Raw genomic sequence first — 23,823 nt, 5'->3', positions numbered from 1 at the left:
CATGCTGGCCCAAGCGAAGGCCAGCGGGTCCCTAGAGGATGTAGAGATAAGCGCCTTGCTATCCGCACCCCAGAAGTCTCAGATGCGAGCAGTGCTGAAACCCTTCAAAGCAGTGTTCACCAACATGCCTGGCAGGATTGAGGTGGCGGTTCATGAAGTGAACACTGGGAATCATGCCCCACTCTGGCAGACAGCCTATCGAATCTCAGACGAGGTGCAGCATGTCATGCGCCAGGAGGTCGAGGAGATGCTGAAGTAGGGGGTGATTAAGCAGTCCAAGAGCGCGTGGGCCTCACCTGTAGTCCTGGTGCCAAAGAAGGACCGGACCACCCGGTTCGGTGTGGACTACAGGGGGCTCAACGCTATCACAGCCTCTGATGCCCAACCAATGCCACGCATTGAGGAGCTGCTTGAGCGGTTAGCCAGCGCGAGCTATCTCTCCATTATGGATCTGAGTCAGGGATATTGGCAGATTCCCTTGAGCCCCAAGGCCCAGGAGAAGTTCGCCTTTATCACCCCCTTCGGATTGTATGAATCCACGGTCATGCCTTTTGGCATGAAAAATGCCCCTGCCACTTTCCAGCGAATGGTCAACCACTTGCTCCAGGGACTGGAAAGGTACGCAGTGGCGTACCTAGATGACATTGCCGTCTTCAGTCCCACCTGGTAGGAACACCTCGAGCTTCTGTGGCAGGTGCTCGGGCGCATTCACCAGGCGGGCTTGACCATCAAGCCAGGAAAGTGCCAGATGGGCATGAACGAGGTCCACTACCTGGGGCACCGGGTAGGTGAGGGTACTCTGAAGCCAGAGCCTGGGAAGGTGGACGCTATCGTGTCCTGGCCCACCCCCAGGACCAAGAAGCAGGTGCAGTCCTTCTTGGGCACCGCAGGGTACTATAGACGCTTTGTACAAGACTATAGTAGCCTTGCGAAGCCCTTGACAGACCTCACCAAGAGGAGCCTACCCCATCCAGTCAAATGGACAGATGAATGCGAGGTGACCTTTCGGGCTTTGAAGGCTGCCCTGAGCAGCTCCCCTGTGCTAAAGGCGGTCGACGGCACACGGCCATTCTTCGTACAGACCGACGCCAGTGAGTTTGGCCTCGGTGCTGTGCTCAGCCAGGACGACTCGGGGAACCAAGAACACCCCGTGTTGTACCTAAGCCGGAAACTGCTGCCGAGGGAAGTGGCCTATTCCACCATAGAGATGGAGTGCCTGGCCATTGTATAGGCCCTGCACCGCTTACAGCCTTACTTGTACGGGCGCCCCTTCATGGTCGTGACTGACCACAACCCCCTTAGTTGGCTGCGCACCATGTCCGGTGCCAACGGAAGGTTGTTACGCTGGAGCCTCACCCTCCTTTACCGTTCAACACCGCAAAGGTTGTCCCGGCGAGGGGAACCTCCAGAGATACGCCTGGAGGAGTACCAGAAGGTCCTACCTCGATAGCGCAGTCTAAAATGGAGGAGGTGTCAGGCAAAATGTATTTTTGTCCTAGTTTTAAAAAATGTTGAAAGGACAGCCAGAGATGTCTTAAATCTCTGACCCCTGTTAACTTGGAAGGGACCTCCATAGAACTCTACTCTTGCTTCCCCCAAGCAAGGAATTTTTATAACCGCCATAAACCTCAGCCAGAAGCAAGCATACTGGTCTACACTGGATTCCCCCCCCCCTCCCCACCCCCAAAGTCCTATTGTGTAACTGTACAAACTTTTAATGTCGAGTTTAATAACACACATTACTGTCTCAAACACATGGACCACTTTTTTGGGATGCTCACCTTTTTCCAGTTATGATGGTGTATCTTTCATAACTGGGAAACCACCAGAAACCTAGGAAATGGGTTCTGAGCTTCTGAACGTCATAGAAATATCATACAGTTATATGAAAAAGTTTGGGCACCCCTATTAATCTTAAGCTTAATGTTTTATAAAAATTGGTGTTTTTGCAACAGCTATTTCAGTTTGATATATGTAATAACTGTTGGACACAGTAATGTTTCTGCCTTGAAATGAGGTTTATTGTACTAACAGAAAATGTGCAATCTGCATTCAAACAAAATTTGACAGGTGCATAAGTATGGGCACCTCACCAGAAAAGTGACATTAATATTAAGTAGATCCTCCTTTTGCAAAAATAACAGCCTCTAGTCACTTCCTGTAGCTTTTAATGATTTCCTGGATGAAGGTATTTTTGACCATTCCTCTTTACAAAACAATTCCAGTTCAGTTAAGTTTGATGGTTACCGAGCATGGACAGCCCTCTTCAAATGATCCCACAGATGTTCAATGATATTCAGGTCTGGGGACTGGAATGGCCATTCCAGAACATTGTAATTGTTCCTCTGCATGAATGCCTGAGTAGATTTGGAGCGGTGTTTTGGATCATTGTCTTGCTGAAAGATCCATCCCCTGCGTAACTTCAACTTTGTCACTGATTCTTGAACATTATTGTCAAGAATCTGCTGATACTGAGTGGAATCCATGCGTCCCTCAACTTTAACAAGATTACCGGTGCCGGCATTGGCCACACAGCCCCAAATCATGATGGAACCTCCACCAAATTTTACTGTGGGTAGCAAGTGTTTTTCTTGGAATGCTGTGTTTTTTTGCCGCCATGCATAACGCCTTTTTGTATGACCAAGCAACTCAATCTTGGTTTCATCAGTCCACAGGACCTTCTACCAAAAAGAAATTGGCTTCTCCAAATGTGCTTTTGCATACCTCAGCCGACTCTGTTTGTGGCTTGCTTGCAGAAACTGCTTCTTTCGCATCACTCTCCCATACAGCTTCTCCTTGTGCAAAGTGCGTTGTATAGTTGACCGATGCACAGTGACACCATCTGCAGCAAGTTGATGCTGCAGCTCTCTGGAGGTGGTCTGAGGATTGTCCTTGACTGATCTCACCATTCTTCTTCTCTGCCTTTCTGATGTTTTTCTTGGCCTGCCACTTCTGGCCTTAACAAGAACTGTCCCTGTGTTCTTCCATTTCCTTACTATGTTTCTCACAGTGGAAACTGACAGGTTAAATCTCTGAGACAGCTTTTTGTATCCTTCCCCTGAACAACTATGTTGAATAATCTTTGTTTTCAGATCATTTGACAGTTGTTTTCAGGAGCCCATGATGCCACTCTTCAGTGGAGATTCATACAGGAGAACAACTTGCAAGTGGCCACTTTAAGTAGCTTTTCTCATGATTGCATACACCTGGCTATGAAGTTCAAAGCTCAATGAGGTTACAAAACCAAAAAAAGTGCTTTAGTAAGTCAGTACTTATGCACCTGTCAAATTTTGTTTGAATGCAGTTTGCACATTTTCTGTTAGTACAATAAACCTCATTTCAAGGCAGAAACATTACTGTGTCCAACAGTTATTACATATATCAAACTGAAATAGCTGTTGCAAAAGCACCAATTTTTATAAAACATTAAGCTTAAGATTAATAGGGGTGCCCAAACTTTTTCATATAACTGTATTTGATATCAATCTTCGTGAATATTGGTGACGGCAAACATGATGTATCCATCTTGGATGTGGAGCCCCCCATACCAAGATATGAAAGATGAAGGATTTTTATGTCTTGTGCAGCTGGGTGGGTTCACATAACCAAGCCCCCGTGTGAGGCAAACAACATGGGTGTGTCCTAGTGTTTTGCCTCCTTACTAAAAACCAGAACGTCCATGTTGGCTCATTCCAACCAGGGACGTCATACGCAAACACTCCTCGCTGCGTGGAGGAATCACACCTAATTTCCAGGGAACCGCGCCCCCCCCAGAATCTGAGACCATCACCTCGTGGCGCAGCTTTTGCTATTAGTTACCCCTTTTATTTTAATAACTGTTTTATGCATATATGTAAATTGTCTCTTTTATAATATCTCGTATATCTTTTTAAACACTGCCAACTTTCGGGAGTAAATTATTATTATTTACCAGCTTCATTCTTCTTGTCCTATGTCGAGCAAACACGTTCCTCACCCGCTAATTCACGTTACCTAACGTGTACCCGATCCACCTGTTAAGAGATCGGTGGTGGCAACATACGGTGTATTTATGTGATATTGTGGTTGAGGGTGGCTGGATTGAGGTATATATACGTTCTTGGAAGGAACAGGTGGTATATATACGTCCTGTCACATCACGTGCCACAATAGTCGACATAAATGAGAGCAGCTGCGCCCTGTTGCTTATCCTCGGTCAATACCGTGTTTGACCAGCCGGATAAGGGGGCGCCAGAGGGCTGCAAGGTCTGACCAAGTTTTCCTGACACTGGAGGATTCTGGGTGATGAGAGGAGACTGCTGGGAGATTATACAGTATACACTAGAGGATTCTGGGTGATGACCGGAGAAGATACTGCTGGGAGATTATACAGTATACACTGGAAGATTCTGGGTGATGAGAGGAGAGGAGACTGCTGGGAGATTATACAGTATACACTGGAGGATTCTGGGTGATGAGCAGAGACTGCTGGGAGATTATACAGTATACACTGGAGGATTCTGGGTGATGAGCGGAGACTGCTGGGAGATTATACAGTATACACTGGAGGATTCTGGGTGATGAGAGGAGACTGCTGGGAGATTATACAGTATACACTGGAGGATTCTGGGTGATGAGAGGAGAGGAGACTGCTGGGAGATTATACAGTATGCACTGGAGGATTCTGGGTGATGAGCGAAGAGGAGACTGCTGGGAGATTATACAGTATACACTGGAGGATTCTGGGTAATGAGAGGAGACTGCTGGGAGACTATACAGTATACGCTGGAGGATTCTGGGGAATGAGAGGAGAGGAGACTGCTGGGAGATTATACAGTATACACTGGAAGACTCTGAGTGATGTCGGTCTCGTTGGTTGTCAGGTTTCTCTCCGGTGTCAGGACGTCGCTCTGTATTTCCCAATGGAGGAATGGGATTATGTAGAAGGGCACCGGGATCAGTACTCGGTCGTTGTAGTGGAGGAGCACCGGGATCTGTACTTGGACGTTGTGGTGGAGGAGCACCGGGATCTGTACTCGGACGTTGTGGTGGAGGAGCACCGGGATCTGTACTCAGATGTTGTGGTGGTGGAGGAGCACCGGGATCTGTACTCAGACGCTGTGGTTGAGGAGCATCGGGATCTGTACTCGGACATTGTGGTGGAGGAGCACCGTTTTCATACATCACCAGGTAAGCGGAGACTTGTGTATTATACATCATTACTGTGGGCACAGGCTGCACTGGGGTCTTATCGGACCCTCTGTCTCGCCATGTACAGGGCATACACACAGGGGTACAATGGCCGGTGATGTTGAAGCTCCAGGTTTCGGCTCTTATTCCAGTCCTACTACTGCAGTGTGTCAGTCTTGGGGTCTCTATAAAGGGCAGAATGTGCACTTATCTGATCACCGCCTCCTTCTATCGTCTTACGAGTCACAGGAAACCAGTCTGTACCTGGCAGCGGAGGTCGGCTCCTGTCACACAGCTGTTCCTACAGGAGAATGCCATGCTGACAATAAAGTGATGCTGACTCCTTAGGCTCCGTGCCGCCACCTTAAGCTTCTCACCATCACCTTAGGCTCCACACTGCACACAATCAAGTAGCTATATTCATAAACTCACATTATTATGCAGAATAACTTGCATCACTCTTTCTGACTGACCAACTTGGTGCTCTGGCTTCTTCCAGTGTTTGAAGCCATTAGCTAATTCAACTCACTTGGTCCTGTTCATCTATCATGGTTTTCTACAGATGGTTCCTGGAGGAGAAAACCCCAGGAGAGATGTCCGGCTCCTCTCTATTTCCAGGATTGTCCAGAGGAGAATGTCCCAGAGAATCCTCGGGTAGGTGGCGCTACCGTCTCACCCAAATATGACCATAAATCTCTGATTTGTGGCTTATTTCTCATTTTCTTGTATTTTAGGGTGAAGATCTGATTAATATTAAGGTTGAGGTCATAGATGGAGAAGAGAAGATGGATTTTATGGCCAAGCAGCAGTGTAAGGAGGGGGACACGTTCATGTCTGTTAGATGGTCATCTAGATACTACTCCCATCAACCCATGTACCAAACTCGTGTCTGTCTGTTTCCTACAGATGGACTCAGTGTAAGAAATCCCCCGGCTCCTCTGTATTCCCAGGACTGTCCGGAGCGTCACCAGGTAGATGAAGCTGCGCCTCCACCACATCTATATGGGGCGATGTGAGAGATTTGGGGGCTTCTTATGATGATGTGTCTGTTGTATTGTACTAAGCTGTTATACATGTGACATCAGGGTGCAGAGCTGACCATCATTAAAGTGGAAGATGAAGAAAAGCAGATGATGGACGATCAGCCGTGTATGAGGGATGTGAAGGAGGAGACTCCAGGAGATGACACCGCGGGTATGTAATAATGGGGTCACCGGTGTCTTCTGGTGAAGCTCCACCTTACAGATATGTGGCAGTGACTTGTTGTGATGCCATTTCCCTGGTGATGAATTGAAAGTGCATGAAGTTGTCGTCACGCTAGAACTTAATTTTACCCACAATGCTTCTGAATATAGGTATGGTCTTTTAATTATAGAAAACTGACTGCCAAAAGTTTTGCATCTACTTTTTATTGATCACAGCATAGAGAGTAATTCATTGCTTACCATGCCATAACTTTTACTTTATCAGCAACTTGTGTAGGACACAGAAATCCAAAACACAACAAATAAGTATTAGGTTTAAAATATAATGTATTTATTAGATATTCTTTAAAATAAAGATATAAAAACAGATAAATACCCGTACTACACACATGGGGTGTCAAACCATGAACCATTCAAAAAATATATGGGTAACACAGATGTTTATAAAGCCATAGCATAGTCAACTCAGCTAATATGAAAAATATCCTATATAACAGGTAGATAACCAATCCGCATCACAGGATATGTAAATAAATCACATTAGACAGAAGACATCATTACCTCACACAATTGTGAATAAAGATGAAGGTATGGGGACCACCACTGCTCCAACGCGCGTTTCGACACCTTTTTCAAGGAGCGCTGTAGTACGGGTATTTATCTGTTTTTATATCTTTATTTTAAAGAATATCTAATAAATACATTATATTTTAAACCTAATACTTATTTGTTGTGTTTTGAATTTATGTGTCCTACACAAGTTGCTGATATTATATTCTAGAGTTTTGGTAGAAAATTATTTTTCTGTTTGGATACCATTTGGAACTTGTTTGGATTGTTAACTTTTATTTTGTAGCATAACCTCTTACTGCACCTCTCCGACTGGGCATTGAAGCCACTCGGTATTCAAGACATCTTGAGGGATCTCGCTCAATTCCATTTGCAAATCTGCAAACAGTTCATCTTTCTTGCTATGGGTATAGGTCCCAACTCGTCGCCCTAACTCATCCCAGAGGTCCTCTATAGGGTGTAAATCAGACGATTGGCTCGGCCATTGCAACAGGAGAACATTTTTCTTTGCTAACCAATTTTTGACTAAATTGGATGTGCGCTTAGGATCATTGTCTTGCTGGAATTTCCATTCTCTGCCTACTTTGGTTTTACCATGTGGCAGCATTACATTCTCCAGTATATCCTTGTACATGGTGGCATTCATATCTCCATTAATTCTATGCAGAGGGCCAATGGCAGATGCCAAAAAGCAGCCCCAATCCATGACATTGCCACCACCATGCTTCACTGTAGGTGTTTGGTACCTTACATCATTACGTTTTCCAGTTGGGCGATATATATAGTGTTGCCATCACTACCAAACAGATTGAACTTGGATTCATCCGACCACAATACTTTAGACCAATCTGTCTCTTCCTATTGGCTGTGTTCTTTGTTCAACTTCTTTGCAGAGATGAAAGGCTTCTTGACTGGACCTTGTGCGTTCAACCCCACTGCTCTTAGCCATCGCACCACCGTTTGGCAACTCTCTTTGACCCAATATTCTGCCTTCATTTCGAGTGAAATCTATACAGCACTTTTATGGACATCAGATACTGACTTTTTCTTAATGTGATCGGCTCTGGAGGAATTTTTCCATGGTCGTCCACTTCTAGGTTTGTCAGCTGTTCCAGAACCTTCTTTTTTTTTCTTTAATATACGTGACACTTGACTCTAAGAACAGGTGAATTTCATAGCTGCCTCTTTATGACTTCACTCTCACAATAATAAGCTTCCGGACATCTGGTGATAGATTTGGCTTTGTCTTTGCCATGTTTAACCTAAAAACACCCCTAAAAAAAAATTTTGACAAAATTCTACCACTCATGACTGTTGTAGAAAATATCAAGAATTTCTCTCTCCCTCTGAAATCTCTCCCACTCTTCCCTCCTCCCCTACCATTTGTCAGAGTAGAAGAGCTCACAATCTAAGGAGCTGTTGCTATGTGTCATAGAAAATATTAAGAATCCCCCACCCAAACCTCTCATCCCCCTCCCTTATACTATTTGTCAAGGGAACAAGAGCTGACACTCTAGAGAAGTGGCTTTTATGCAAATAGCAGGAGCCAAGTGTCCATTCTAATTAACATTCGAATGTAGTTGTAGTAGCACATGCCTGTGATGAAGACACCTGAGCATATGGGATTGAATGACAGAGGAAACAGCTCCTTTAAACTTCAAAGGAATGCTGTCACACTCCACACAGTAGCAGGGTCACCCTCATTTGCAAAATCTTCTTGCTCAACAGAAATCTGCAGTCTCGCCGGCACCGACATGAAATATGGAATATTGGAAGTTCTATAACTTCGATTGTGATGGGACACCTATTTTTAGCGGCGGTGTTAGCTAAGGAACAATACACATATTTTTCCGTAGGTGTAAGCCCCTCCGGTGAGCTATAATGCAACAAACCGCAGCTATGCCTTGTATAGTCTGTAAAGAAAGGTAAATTTGTAAGAAAAAATATGGTATCACTTGCGAGCTTCTGCGATCAACCGGCTAGGAGTTATCGCAGAAGTTTAGAGTTTTTAATAAAAACATGAAGGGTGGAGCCACGCCCACGTGAGGTCATCGAAGGGGATTTTGTGGGCAGGTCCCCCTTCGGCATAAAAGATCCAGATGAAGATGGGTCCATACTCATGGTGGAAGTTACATATTTATGTGTAAGCAGGGGTCACATTCGTGGAACGGGCATTGGTGTGCTTCCCTCCAGCTAAACCGAATCGTCTCTACGATCGATCTAGTAAGTTCTTCTTTAATCCCATTTTATTTTGTGTAACTGCATATGTATTGTATTGTCCTCTTTTGTATTGGGGGTGTCAGAGAATCTTCCTACTTATGTGCTATTGGGAACTGATCTGGGACGGTTGGTTGCCTGATAAATTCCTAACCACCCTCTCAGATCTGATATGTCATGTAATGCCACTGTCAATGTCGATGTAATGCATAATAAAATGTGTGTTGTGGTAAAGGGGAACTCAGCCACCTCACCCCGCGGGTTGATGCTGCTGAGGATCCCTTAAAACGAGCCAGTATAAGTGCTATGGGCAATGGGAGCAGGCACGGGACGACCAGGAAGCAGGTCGTCCCGTGCAGGTGACCCGTGTCACACCAGATGGTCAGTGGTAGCTGCCCCATGACTAGCACGGCTCCCCAGGTAACAATGAGGGGTGGGAAGGTAGGTCCCCAACCAGGCAGGGTGAGGGAAATGTGTGTCCCACTGTCTGTCAGGAGTATGGGAGAAAGGTACCCATATCTTGTCAGAGGGGTGGGAAAAATGTACCCCGAACCGGGCAGGGTGATCAGAAACCTGGGTCTCCCGTCGTTCAGGGTGGTGGGCGAGCTGGGTCCACAGCTTGTCGGCCTAACAGGAAAAGGTGGATATCCCCCAGGGAGACCACCTATCTAGCTCCTGTCACCTGGGAGGTTGGGGCCCCAGTGTCACTTCTAGCTACCTCCAGCCAGGAGTCCAACCCCTATCCGGTGACACTGAGTAGCCCCCCGGAGAAGCCCACCTCCGAACCCCTGAAAGAGGGGGCATTATGGGATCCAGGAAGGTTGGCCAAGAAGATAGACTTAAGGGGCGATCTGTAAATCGTCCCGTATTCTACCTCAAAGAGCGGGAGATGTCATAGAAAATATCAAAAATTTCCCTCTCCCTCTGAAATCTCTCTCACTGTTCCCTCTTCCTCTATTTACCATTTATCAGAGTAGAAGAGCTCACAATCTAAGGAGCTGTTGCTATGCAAATAGCAGCACAGGCCAGAGGAGTCAAACTAATTACCATACTAATGTAGCCCCTAGTAGAACAGTCCTGTGATGAGTAGACGCCTGGCTAAAGAGGAAACTGCTCATTAAGCCTCAAAAGGAAATCCATATCCCTCTCCACAATAGCCAGGACATTCTCATTTACACATGTGTATGATCTGCAGTCTCGTAGGCACCGACATGAAATATCGGAACTTCTATACTTCCGACAATAATGGGACACATATTTTTAGCGGCAGGGTTAGCTAAGGAACAATACGCATATGTTATTCATTCACCCATGAGTGCACCACGAGAGAGGGCATCCACCCACCAAGGACAGGAAACCTACAGGTTAAAAGAGCGGCACCTCTCTCTCGCCTCAGTTTTGGTTTCCTGTCCTTGATGGGAACCTCTGCAGGCTTACCTATGCAAGAAAGAAGAAAAACTTCCTGTCCCAGGACTGGGCGACCGGTTCAGGCAGGGATATCTTCTCTGCCTCGGTCCGGGGTCCCTGGAGACACCACAATAGGGCTCAGGGGGGCTGCTCCGTGTGCTTTGGGGTAGGAGCCGCTTTCCCTGCTTGGGCACATGCTGCTCACGCTTGGCACGGACCGCGGTGGTGCCGTGTTTCTGGAGGCTTATCTCCCCCCATCTGCGCAAGTAGGAAGTTCGGGCCGCGCCGGCCGGTGTCGCTGCAGGCACGGCCGGATCTAGTGGCTGAAGACGTGGCGGATGACGCGGCCGGGAGCGGTGTTCATGTCCAGGTGACGCCATTGGAGGCGCGGCCGGGGGGGGGGTCAGCGAAGGGCATGCCCTGGATACTGCTCATCCTAGATGCCGGCGTCACTGCCAATGACACACCTGGAGGCATTCGGCGTCAGGTAGGGGGGATGTTTCCTGCCGGATGGGGGTGGGGTTATCCATGCCACACGGGGTCAGCTGACTCGGTACCGGGCAGTGGCTGGTATAAAGGTTACTGGCACCACTACCAGGGTGCTTCCCAGCCCATCTAGTGTATTACAGTGATGGAGGATATTGAACAGCAGCAACTTCAGCCGCAGAAGCAACAAGATCAGCTGCTTCCTGGAGAGCCCCAAGAGCTTGTGGTCCAGCGTTGCTCTCGTACTAGTGGGAGCAGCTGTTCCACGAATAAGCATGGATCCACGAGGTCCAGCCAGAAAGGCTCAGGCAGAAGGAAAGTTACTGCAGTCCCGAGGGAAGGCCCTCCGACTGAGTCTTCTACAAACCCAGTACCGTGTATTTGAGCAGTGGGTAAGTGGATCTTTTTGAATGTTCACTTGGTAAATGATTCCCTCTTCTTTTCGCTAAATGTTTTTCAGAGTAAGAAGTGTAATACCAAGTCGAAGCACATGGAGTGTGCTTTCTGTAAAACCCCTCTGCCTGATACCTACTTTAAAAAGCTCTGTCAATCTTGTATTGACCAGACGGTGATGGAGGAATCCCCTAGTTTCTCTTCTGGGTTGAGATCCCTAATCAAGGAGGAGATATTCAAAGTCCTTGCAAAAAACACAAAAAGTAGGCGGGAAACGGCACCTTCTCCAGTATCCGGTAACTCCTCCCTATCCATTGTTACCCGAGGATTCTGATGACCCCTCTCACTCATCCTCCTCCATGAATAGTGATTTGGGCCACCAGTGCTTTTTCTTTAGTGCGGTGGACGCATTAATAAAGGCCTTCCGGACCACCATGGGCATTGTGGATACTAGGTCTGCAAGATCAGTGGAAGATGTGATGTTCAAGGGCCTAGATCATAAAAAGAAAAATGCTTTCCTATGAATAATAAGATTCAAGGTCTAATTGACAGGGAGTGGAAGAAACCATAGAAAAAAGGTTTCTTACCACTCTCATTCAAAAGAAGATACCCCTTCGAAGATACCCAGTCCTCTTGGTCTAAGGTGCCAAAACTAGATATGGCCATAACAAAGGCTTCTAGAAGATCTTCCTTGCCTTTTGATAATATGGGGGCCTTGAAGGACCCACTTGATAGGAGAGCAGATACCTTCCTGAAAAGAACCTGGGAAACCGCGGCAGGTGCCTTGAAACCAGAAGTAGCAGCCACCTGCACCTCCCAGATCCCTAATTATTTGGTTAGAGCAGTTAGGAACCTAGTTAAAAGATGGAGTGTCATGAAGAGATCTCATCTTCCATCCCTCTCGTTCAGGGGGCTGCTGCTTTCCTTGTCGATGCTTCGGCTGACTCCGTCAGATTGGCGGCAAGATCAGCAGCTCTATCAAATGTGGCCCGTCGGGCTTTATGGCTCAAATTTTGGCCGGGAGACATACAGGCCAGATCTAGAATGTGTTCTATCCCCTGTGAAGGACCGTTCCTGTTCGGTCTTGCCATGGATGATTTATTGGAAAAGGCTGGGGACTCTAAAAAAAAAGGGCTTCCCTCTTTGTCCTTACCCACTGTAAGTTGGCTAATGGTCGCGTAGTCGATGGGAGGTATGTATCACAGAGGTCGCTGGTCTCTGTGATGTAACCCGGAGTATTTCTCTAGTGCACGCATGCACTAAGAGGTCTAATTGGTGCACCTGGGAGACGGGTTATGGGTTGCTAGGAGAGAATGGGCGGGTGCAGCAACCCACATACCTCACCTCTGGGTGTGGTTACCAGCCTATATAATGGAGGCTGTGGTTTGGCTCATGGTCTGTGTGTCTGGAGGGAGGAGGCCTCTTGTTGTGGTTGTCTCCAGACTAGGCCGTGTACTGGATGCTACACCAGCCTGTGTGACCACAGCGCTGGCTAACCAGAGACTTTTGCTAAAAGAACTGTTTACTTTGCTTTTTGCCTGCACTGAAAACTGTTTGTTTGCATTTTGCTTTCTGGCCGGTTTATGAAGCCAATAAACCGTACTGGACATTTAAAGGAACATCCCTCATGTTTGCCTCACATCGCACCTGAGTGAGTACAATGCCTACACCACTTACAAGCGGTCTGTCAGGAAAAAGAAATTTGTCCAAGGAAGACCCAAAAAAAGAACAGGACAAATATGAAGACCGTAGGCAGAAAGGTAGAGGTCTACTATTCGGCTCGTCTTCCCAGGGCGCGTGAAAATCGGGACAATGACGGCGAGCCCAGGTGGGGGAAGGCTGTCCTCCTTTTTCCCAGCCTGGGAATGTATTACAGCAAGCGGCTGGATCCTTGGCTTGGTGAGATCAGGACTGAAATTGGAGTTCCAATCACTTCCTCATAGAAGGTTTATGGTTACTCCCTCCGATTCTTCCCCAGAACAGCGGTCTGCCCTCCAGTTGGAGGTCCATAACCTAATTGAAAAATCTGTACTGATTGAGGTGCCGGAGTTAGAGAGAGGAAAGGGGTTTTACTCCCATCTCTTTCTAGTTCCCAAGCCAGACGGGTCCTTCAGGACTATAATTAATCTGAAGTCACTGAATAAACACCTGAAAGTGCATACTTTGAAAACGGAATGCTTGAATGCAGCAATAAAACTTATTTTTCCAGGTTGTTACATGGCAGTTTTGGATCTTAAAGATGCATACTATCACATACCCATTCACAACGACTACCAAAAATACCTAAGAGTGACAGTGATGATGGACGGTGTAGTTAAACATTTCCAATATACTTCCCTTCCTTTAGGCTTAGCCGTAGCACCGAGAATTTTCACTAAGGTAGTGGCAGAAGCCATGGCCCATGTTAGAGAAAAAGATATCTTTATTATCCCCTACCTCGACGATTTCCTTATAGTGGGTAACTCCTTCCATTAATGTGAAACCCATCTAGTAGAAGTAATGTCCATCCCAGACAGCCTGGGTTGGTTGTTAAACTTACCAAAATCTAAGTTAGTTCCCATGAGAGCCCAGCAGTTCCTGGGAGTCATTCTGGTTTCAGAGGAACAGAAGTCCCGTCTACCAGCCTTAAAAGTTAGACTGATCCAGCGTCTTGTTAAAAAAGCCATAGCTAGAGCCATGACTCTTCATAGTGCAATGTCTTTATTAGGCACCTTAACGTCCAGTTTTCCCGCTGTCCTGTGGGCACAATTCCACTCTAGAACCCTTCAGTGGGACGTGTTGTATAATCAGTCAATTCTTGGAGGGCGTCTTGAACATATTTTTACTCACTTGATACAGTCCCTTCAGTGGTGGTTGGTGACTGGGAACCCAGTCTGGGGAGTCCCCTAGGAGGTTAGACCAACCCACGTGTTAACCACAGACACAAGTCCCACGGTTTCGGGAGCCCACTTAGATAGTGATATAATCCAGGAAGTATGGACAGAGCGAGAGAGAATTTTCCTCTAATGTCAAGGAACTTTTGGCTACAGATCGGGCAGTAAGTGGGTTCTTTATATCTCTAAAGGGCCAGGACATCCGCATACTATCAGACAATCGAGTATCCGTGGCGTTTATAAACCACCAAGGGGGTACCAAGTCAAAAAGCCTAATCAGGGCTGCGGACATGCTGTTACAAAAAGCAGAAAGTCATTTACTCTCCCTTACTGCCTTACAATTAAAAGGGAAGGAAAACGTCAAGGCAGACTTCCGGAGCCGCAACATTCTTAAGGAGGGAGAATGGGTTCTGAGTCCTCAGATCTTCTCTCAGATAGTTCTGATGTGGGCCCTTCCAGTAGTGGATCTGTTTGCCACCGAACAGAATCGGAAGGTGAGAGAATTCTGTTCCCTGAATCCCAGGGAAAATCCTCTGATGGTGGACACTCTCTTGATTACTTGTAAATCCAGCCTGGCATATGAGTTTCCTCCTGCATCCCTTCTCCCAGTGGACATAAGAAAAATCACAGCGGACAGGGCTTGGGTCATACTCATAGCTCCCTTCTGCCCCATGAGACCTTGGTTCTCCTTCCCAAAAGAGATGTCGGTAATCGACCCATGGATCTTACTAGAGATCCCGAACCTCCTCTTGCAAGGGCCGATTGTTCATCCTCCAGCGCCAGGAGTACATCTGACGGCGTGGAATTTGAAAGGGCGTTTTTAATTAGCAAAGAGTTCTCATCAAACCTCACCAACATCCTTTTATGTACTAGAAAGCTGGTAACTGCACGCATTTATGCCAGAACTTGGAGAAAGTTCTTATCTTTCTCAGGTGTTGGAGTAGAAGAGGGTGCACCCATAGGAAAGATGTTAGAATTCCTACAAAAAGGAATGGAGTTCGGGTTGTCTACCAGTATTCTCAAGGTCCAGGTCTCAGATCTTAGGGCTCTATTTTCCCATAATTTGGCAGCAAATTACTGGGTCTCATGATTCATTAAACCATCATTTAGATTTAGACCCATTGTTAAATTAAAGCTAATACCTTGGGATTTAAACTTCGTTTTGACTGCCCTGACTAATCCTCCTTTTGAGCCCTTAGATTCAGCGTCCCTTATACTCATTACCTTGAAAACAGCCCTATTAGTCGCTTTGACATCAGCCAGGAGAGCGAGCGACATTCAAGCTCTGTCCATGGCCCAGCCATTTACTCAAATTTTAGAAGATAGGATAATCCTTAAACCAGACCTGGCTTATCTCTCCAAAGTATCTTCTCGCTTTCACAGAACTCAGGAGATAGTCCTTCCCACCTTCTGTTCCTCTCCAAAAAAACGGGAAGGAAGACAAATTACACATGTTAGATGTGAGGAGATGCATTTTTAAATATCTTTTGGTCACTTAAGAGTATAGGAAAAATAGGTCCCTTTTTATATGTCACCAGGGCATTAGGAAGGGGTGTAGGGCCTCAAAGCCTACTATCGCCAGATGGATAAGGAATACCATCACTCTTGCCTATTCTTCAAGTGACGAGGAAATACCAGAAGGTCTGAGAGCCCATTCCACTCGGGCCATGGCGACCTACTGGGAGGAGAAGGCAATGTCTCCATTGAAGATATATGTAAGGCTGCTACCTGGTCCTCACCTTCCACCTTTTATAGACACTACAGACTAGACATGGGTGTTTCTACCGACCTCGCCTTTGGTAGGAGGGTGCTCCAGGCTGTGGTCCCACCCTAGAATTTTCTTCTCTGTAATTCTCTCGTGGTGCTGTCATGGGTGAACGAATAAAGTCTTAGTTACTTACCGGTAACGGGATTTTTCAGAACCCATAACAGCACCCTTATATTCCCTCCGTTCACGTTTGTGGGAGCACTCCCATAAGTTATTGTAACTCACTCTTATAGGGTGTAAAAAAAAAAAAAGATTATGCACGTTGTTATATTTGTATTGTTGTTGTACTAGCCTTGGCGGTCCTCTCATGCTCTGAAATCCAAACTGAGGCAAGAGAGAGGTGCCGCCCTTTTAACCTGTAGGTTTCCTGTCCTTGGTGGGAGGATCCCCTCTCTCGTGGTGCTGTCATGGGTTCCGAAAAATGCCGTTACCGGTAAGTAACTAAGACTTTTCCATATCGGAGAGCCCTACGGGTGAGCTATAACGCAAAAGTACCAAAAAGTACCAGCGGTGGGATATTGTATGATCCTTCCCGGTGTCGTCCCTAAGAATCCCTGACGAGGCAAAATATACAAAACATTTGGCCAAGCAAATGCTGAAAACGATCACACATAAAGGGGTAAAACAATGTCAAACGCAATTTTTCCCCTCACCCATGACAGCACACCTTGGGAGAGAGGGATCCGCCCCACCAAGGACAGGAAACTGTCTGAAATAAAAGGGCGGTACCTCTCCCTCGCTTCAGTTGGTTTCCTGTCCTTGATGGGAACCTGTCTGAAGAAAGGTGTATTACTTACCTGGGCCTGTTCCGGTGTGGAAGAGCGGGCACCTGCCTGTGAACCAGGTTCCGGGTCCCAGAAGCGCCGTCCGCGGTTCCCTGGAGCCGTGTCCGAGCGGGCGCTGGCGGTGAGGAGGGCTCCGGCTCCCCGCAGACCGCTGCGTTGTCCTCTCCCTGCCGCAGGCTCCTGGCTGGTCGCACACCAGGAGCAGCGTCTTCCGGGTATGACGGCACCCAGAACCAAGATGGCGGCGCCCTGTAAACGCTTGCCGGCCGGCTTTTTTCAAAATTTAAGGTGGCCCTATTTAAGGTGGGGTTGTTCTCCTGACAAGTGCTGCTTATGCTCAAGCTCATGGTGTAGCAGCTATGACAGACCAGGACAGCCAGGAGCATCAGCAACTGACCCCTCCACCTCATCAACGCCAGCGGAAGAAGCAGTCGGACACCTCGCACACGGACGGCCGCTCCAGCAACCGCAGCGGCAGCAGGAGGAGTAAGGTGTCAGAGGCTTCAGGGCCATCCAGAAGGGATTCGTCTTATGTCCCGCCACAGCCTCCAAATCCGGTACCCTTTTGTGACTTCAGGGGTGAGTGATCTTCGTGAATGTCACTTAATAGTAATGGAAAGTTATTATGTGCTTCATTCCTTAGGAACCTAAGAAGAGTAGCGCCAAAAAGAAGAACAGAGTTTGTGCCTTATGCCAGGCCCCCCTTTCCATAGATTGGCAGAAGCAGCTTTTTGCAAGCTGTATTAACCAAACTATAGCGGAGAGCACCCCGGATTTCGCTTCTAACTTGAGGTCCGTAATCCGGTCAGAGGTGCAGGATTCCCTGAAAGGCTTGCTAAAGGGGAAAAAGAGATCCCATAAAGATATCTCCTCCGACTATGATTTATCCTCCCAGTCAGAGGATCTTTGCCTCAGTGATGCAGCATCCTCCTCTGCATCAGACAGTGGTAGGCCCTGTTTCCTTATTGAGGATACTGACAAGTTGGTCAGAGCGGTCAGATCTACCATGGGGTTGAGGGAGGAAAAGGCAGTCAGGTCCCTGGAAGATATTATGTTCGCAGGCCTGGAGGTAAAAAAGAGACGCTCCTTTCCAGTGAATCCCCGGAGAAATCAGGAGTATTGCCCTCATCCTCTAAAAGGAGGTACCCCTTCGAGGATAGTGTCTCTGAGCCCTGGGACAAAATTCATAAAGTAGACGGGTCTGTCGCCCGATCATCCAAAAGATCGTCCCTACCCCTGGAAGATTCGGGCAGTCTAAAGGATGCTTTGGATAAGAAGGCAGATTCCTTCCTGCGTCACACCTGGGAAGCAGCGGCAGGGGGCCTGAAGCCAGCAGTAGCAGGCACTTGTGTCGCTAGGTCACTTATGGTGTGGCTTCAGCAATTAGGAGACCAGCTCAAGGATAAAAATATGTCCAGAGATAAAATCCTCTCCAATCTGCCTTTGCTACAAGCAGCATCTGCTTTTTTGGCCGACTCCTCAGCGGATTCAGTTAAACTCGCTGCCAGGTCTGCAAATTTGTCTAATGCTGTCAGACGAGCCCTGTGCCTCAAGGGTTGCCCAGGAGACCTATAATCTAAGCATAAGCTTTGTTCTCTTCCTTGTGATGGTAAACTTTTGTTTGGCCAAAAACTGGACGAGCTTTTGGAGAAAGCTGGCAACAGAAAGAGAGGTTTCCCAGGGGCGGAAACAAAAAGGTCCTATTTTCGGAGGAAGAGATTTAACCGGGGTCGCCCTCCAGGAGAAAGGAAAAGATGGGAGCCCAGATCTAAAAAGGACTCTGGTTACATGTTTGGAGGACCATCCTCCAGTACCAAAAAATCTCCCCAATGACGTGAGGCTAGAGGTCGTGGGAAGGCTTTCCCATTTTTTCCCAGCTTGGAAAGCCATCACTTCATATCCCTGGGTATTGGATATCATAAAGAACGGCCTAAAGATACGCTTCAGTCAGGTCCCTCACCAAACCTTCATGATCACCTCCCGAAGGAAGTCCAGGGAGGAGCAGATGGCTCTAGAATCGGAAGTGTTAGACTTAGTCAACAAGCAGGTCCTTCACGAAGTTCCAGTTTCACAATGGGGACGGGGATTTTATTCCCCCCTGTTCGTGATAAAAAAAACAAATGGGTCCTTAAGGACCATTATCAACCTCAAAAGTCTAAATCAGCTGAAAATCAACCAGACTTTCAAGATGGAATCAGTGAACTCTGCAGTAAAACTCCTACACCACAATTGTTTCATGCCAGTTATCGACCTAAAAGATGCCTACTATCACATCCCAATCCATCTGGACTACCGGAAATACCTAAGGGTAGCCCTGTTCATCCAAGGGCAATTGAGACATTTCCAATTCACTGCCCTACCTTTTGGACTCTCGATAGCACCGAGAGTGTTTACAAAGGTTATAGCAGAGGTGACAGCTTTTCTCCGAATCAAGAACGTGGTGATTGTTCCATATCTGGACGACTATCTGATAATAGGGAAATCGGAGGACCACTGTTCCTCTCAACTTTTAGAGGTCAGGACAGCTTTACATCACCTGGGGGTGGTTAATAAATATTCAGAAATCAAAACTATCCCCCTCAAGGACGCAGATCTTTCTGGGCTTGACCCTAGATTCCCAACACCAATCCTGTTTCCTCCCGGAAGACCAGGTTTGCAAAATAATCAGCCTGGTCTCAAGGGCCATAAAGTCTCCCGTGATTTCCTTGAGAGAAGCAATGTCCCTAATAGGCTCCATGACTACCTGTCTCCCGGCAGTCAAATGGGCCCAGAGTCATATGAGGCTTCTTCAGTGGGAGGTCCTGTCAGCACAGAAATCCTTCAACGGACATTTAGGGAAAAGACTATCTCTTTCTTTGGAGACAGTAAACTCCCTCTCCTGGTGGACAAACAGGGAGAATCTGACCGCAGGCTTACAGTGATCCAAACCAGTCGACCACACAATTACAACAGATGTAAGTGGCTCCGGCTGGGGGGGTCATCTAGCAGAGCTCTCAGTTCAGGGGCTCTGGCTACGTCACGAAATAGAAGCGTCATCAAACCTAAAGGAGCTTTTGGCAGTAGAGAAATCCCTGATAGGCTTCCTTCCCCACATACAGGGTCGCCATGTCCAGATCAGGTCTGACAAACTCACGACAGTGGCGTATATAAATCACCAGGGAGGAACAAGATCTCACTCCCTTATGGTAGTAGCAAACAGGATCCTGCATCTAGCAGAACAGCATCTCCCATCCCTCAGTGCTCTTTTCATCCAGGGGGTAGAAAATTCAAGGGCAGATTTCCTCAGTCGCCACACTTTAAAACAAGGAGAGTGGGCTTTAAACCCGATAGTCTTCCAACAGATTATCCAGCTATGGGGGTCACCGGACATAGATTTGTTTGCCACCAGGACAAACAGGAAGGTGAAGAGATTCTGTTCACTAAATCCAACAGAGAATCCCTATGCTGTAGACGCTCTCCAGATACCCTGGAAGTTCAGGAAGACCTACGCGTTTCCACTGATAGTGATGATCCCGGCAGTTGTGAGGAAAATTCGGGAGGAGGGGGCGAGGATAATTCTAATAGCCCCCTTTTGGCCAAAAAGACCCTGGTTCTCCCTGCTTCGCCTAATGTCGGTCTCGGATCCCTGGGTCCTGCCAAACAGGCCGGACCTTCTTATCCAGGGGCCAATATTCCATGCACAAGCCAAAGGTTTCCATCTGGCGGCTTGGAATTTGAGAGGTTGTTACTGAGCAATAGGGGGTTTTCACCAGGCCTAGTTTCTACCCTGTTGGGTAGTAGAAAGCCCATAACAATTTATTCCAGAGTCTGGGGAAAATTCCTGGATTTTATAGACTCCCCATTGTCGGATAAATCTCCAGTTAGAGAAGTCCTAGAGTTTTTACAAAAGGGACGTGACCTGGGGTTGGCTACGGGAACACTTAAAGTTCAGGTGTCCGCCCTAGGGGCGCTGTATAATTGTAACCTGGCAGGGAACAGATGGGTCTCTAGATTCATTAAATCCTGTTCCAGAGCTAAGCCAGTTCGGGCTATCCGAGTTCCTCCCTGGGACCTGAATTTGGTTTTAAACGCACTCTCTGGCGACCCATTTGAACCCCTGCAGGTTATCTCTCCAAAGATCCTCACCCTCAAAACCATTCTCTTAGTGGCCCTAACATCGGCCCGTAGGGTGAGTGACCTGCAGGCCCTTTCTGTTGATCCCCCATACTCCCAAATTCATGAGGATCGGGTCGTTCTGCGTACAGATCCGGCGTACCTTCCGAAAGTAGTATCCAGATTCCACTGTAATCAGGAGATTGTGTTTCCCTCTTTCTGCAGTAACCCTAAAAACCCCGGGGAGGTTAGGTTCCACAATCTAGATGTTAGAAGGGCATTACTACAGTACATAGACATGACTAGTCAGTGGAGGAAGGACAAGTCCTTGTTTCTGGCCTTTCAGGGGAGTAGGAAAGGTCACGGGGTATCAAAGGGAACTATTGCTAGGTGGCTTAGGGAGGCCATTTGTCTAGCTTATACATCTACAGGTGTTCCGGCACCGGACGGTATTAAAGCTCATTCCACCAGAGCTGTCGCAAGCTCCTGGCCAGAGAGAGCAGACGTCTCGATTGACCAGATATGTAAAGCTGCTACTTGGTCTGCACCATCCACCTTCTACAAGCACTATCGGTTGGATCTATCCTCCTCTGACCTTACCTTTGGGAGAAGGGTACTTCAGGCGGTGGTCCCTCCCTAGAGTGCTCATGTCCTCCAAAATTCTCTCAAGGTGTGCTGTCATGGGTGAGGGGAAACACCAAGGTTACTTACCGGTAGCCGGTTTTTCCTGAACCCATGACAGCACCCGTAGTCCCCCCCCCTGTCTTTCTCACGCCCTGGTGAAGCACTTTACATTTTGGGTGATTATATATATATTGTAGGTGTTGGTTATGAATCTAACCTTTTCTGGAAGTCCTCTCAATGCTCTGTAATCCAACTGAAGCGAGGGAGAGGTACCGCCCTTTTATTTCAGACGGTTTCCTGTCCTTGGTGGGGCGGATCCCTCTCTCCCAAGGTGTGCTGTCATGGGTTCAGGAAAAACCGGCTACCGGTAAGTAACCTTGGTGTTTCGTCCTTATAGCTGTGAGAGCAGGATTTATACTTTATCTATCCTGACTCCATCTTGGATATTCTAATTCCATTTTGATTTTTGTACATGTAACTCCTTGCTTTCTGAAATGGAGTTTGAGCCAGTATGTGTGCTTTCAGATAAGAGGATTTTAGGACTGTCTTTGTCTAGAGACTGAGAGATAAATAAGAAACTAAACTAGAAGGTAGAGAGATTCCTAGACCCAAAAGCTGGGTGTAGACAGAATTACCTTTAGCCAATGAGATGTATGTATGCTAATACCAGCACATATTTAGAGATAAGCTGAGTCAATAATATTTTCTATGACACATGGTAACAATATAAAGAATTTCTCTCCCCCCCCCCCCCCTCTCGTATACTGTTTGTCAAGGGAACAAGAGCTGAGGCTCTGGCCAGCTGCTTCTATGCAAAGGTGGCAAGCTCAATAGTCCATTCTAATTAACATACGAATGTGGTTCCTAGTAGCACAGGCCTGTGATAAATATACACCTAGGTGAGGAGGATGCAGCTCCTAGCTTCAAAAAGAATTCTCTCTTACCTCCAGGACATCCCCATTTGGTCAACAGAAATCTGCAGTCTCGCCGGCACCGACACAAAATATAGAATATCGGAAATTCTTTACTTCCGATAATAATGGGACACATATTTTTAGCGGCAGGATCAGCTAAGGAACAATGCGATTACTTTTCTGGATCTGTGAGCCCTTCCGGTGAGCTGTAAGGCAAAAGTACCAAAATAACAGACCGCAGCTATGCCATGTGTAGTCTCTAAAGAATGGTAAATTCATAATAATAAATATGGTATCACTTGCGAGCTTCTGCGATCAACCAACAAGTTATCGCAGAAGTTAGTTTTTAATAAAAACATGAAGGGTGGAGCCCCGCCCACGTGAGGTCATCACAGGAGGGTGTGTGGGCAGGTCCCCCCTTCGGCATAAAAGATCTAGCTGAAGATTGATCTATATTCATTGCCGGGAGGTATATATTCTATAAGCAAGGGATCCCGTTTGATAACTGTTAAAGGGCGGGGATTTCCCTCCAAAAATATCAGTAATTAATGGGGGAACTCTCCTACTCCTCTATTGAGGTCCTTTATTAACTATTAACATCAAACTTGATTATTAATAATTAATATCCACTAACATTATCTGTGCCTTATACTATATACCAACTGAGACAAAACCGTGTGCTAATAAAAGGTATTTATTACACAAAAGTCTACAGTTAATATACTACTATTTATCCCACTAGCACAGTACACAATATGGATATACAATTCCCAATTACCTAATATATTTTCCACCCACGTTTCCTAATCACTCATGCAATATCAGCCCACCCAACTATACTAACTTTCCCTATATATATATATATATATATATACTAGATGGTGGCCCGATTCTAACGCATCGGGTATTCTAGAATATGTATGCGGCCGACCGGGTGCAATTAGCAGAGCGGTGTTTAAATTTGGTGCCAAAGTCGCTGATTGGTCGCGGCCGGCAACCGCGACCAATCAGCAAAGCGGTGTTTAAATTTGGCAGCAATATCGGTGATTGGTCGCGGGCGGCGGCCGCGACCAATCAACAAACCGTGTTAGTGAGGACTGGAGAGCGTTTTTAAATTTGGCGCCAATAATGCTGATTGGTCGCAGCCTGCAAATGCAACCAATCAGCAGAGGGGTGTTTAAATTTGGCGCCAATAATGCTGATTGGTCGCGGCCGGCGACCGCGACAAATCAGCAGAGCGGTTTTTAAATTTGGCGGCAATACTGCTAATTGTTCACGGCCGGCAACCGCGACCAATCAGCTGAGCGATGCAGAGCGGGG

General features: G+C 47.0%; 1 protein-coding gene across 1 annotated transcript in view; it reads left to right on the top strand.

Annotated features, from left to right (window-relative positions):
- Positions 1–23,823, top strand: part of LOC141258697 (uncharacterized) — a 75,971-nt gene that overhangs the window by 7,519 nt on the left and 44,629 nt on the right. Inside the window, exons 2-6 of the mRNA XM_073673710.1 lie at positions 4,863–5,169; positions 5,732–5,823; positions 5,904–5,979; positions 6,076–6,140; positions 6,255–6,363. Of these exons, the coding sequence (XP_073529811.1) occupies positions 4,863–5,169; positions 5,732–5,823; positions 5,904–5,979; positions 6,076–6,140; positions 6,255–6,363 (649 nt within the window). The remainder of the gene's footprint in view (positions 1–4,862; positions 5,170–5,731; positions 5,824–5,903; positions 5,980–6,075; positions 6,141–6,254; positions 6,364–23,823) is intronic.

This window comes from Phyllobates terribilis, unplaced genomic scaffold (assembly GCF_046119375.1).
Source record: "Phyllobates terribilis strain yellow unplaced genomic scaffold, ASM4611937v1 Scaffold_3__8_contigs__length_932513732, whole genome shotgun sequence".
In the NCBI taxonomy this organism is placed as follows: domain Eukaryota; kingdom Metazoa; phylum Chordata; class Amphibia; order Anura; family Dendrobatidae; genus Phyllobates; species Phyllobates terribilis.
This window is presented reverse-complemented; position numbering and strand designations above follow the sequence as displayed.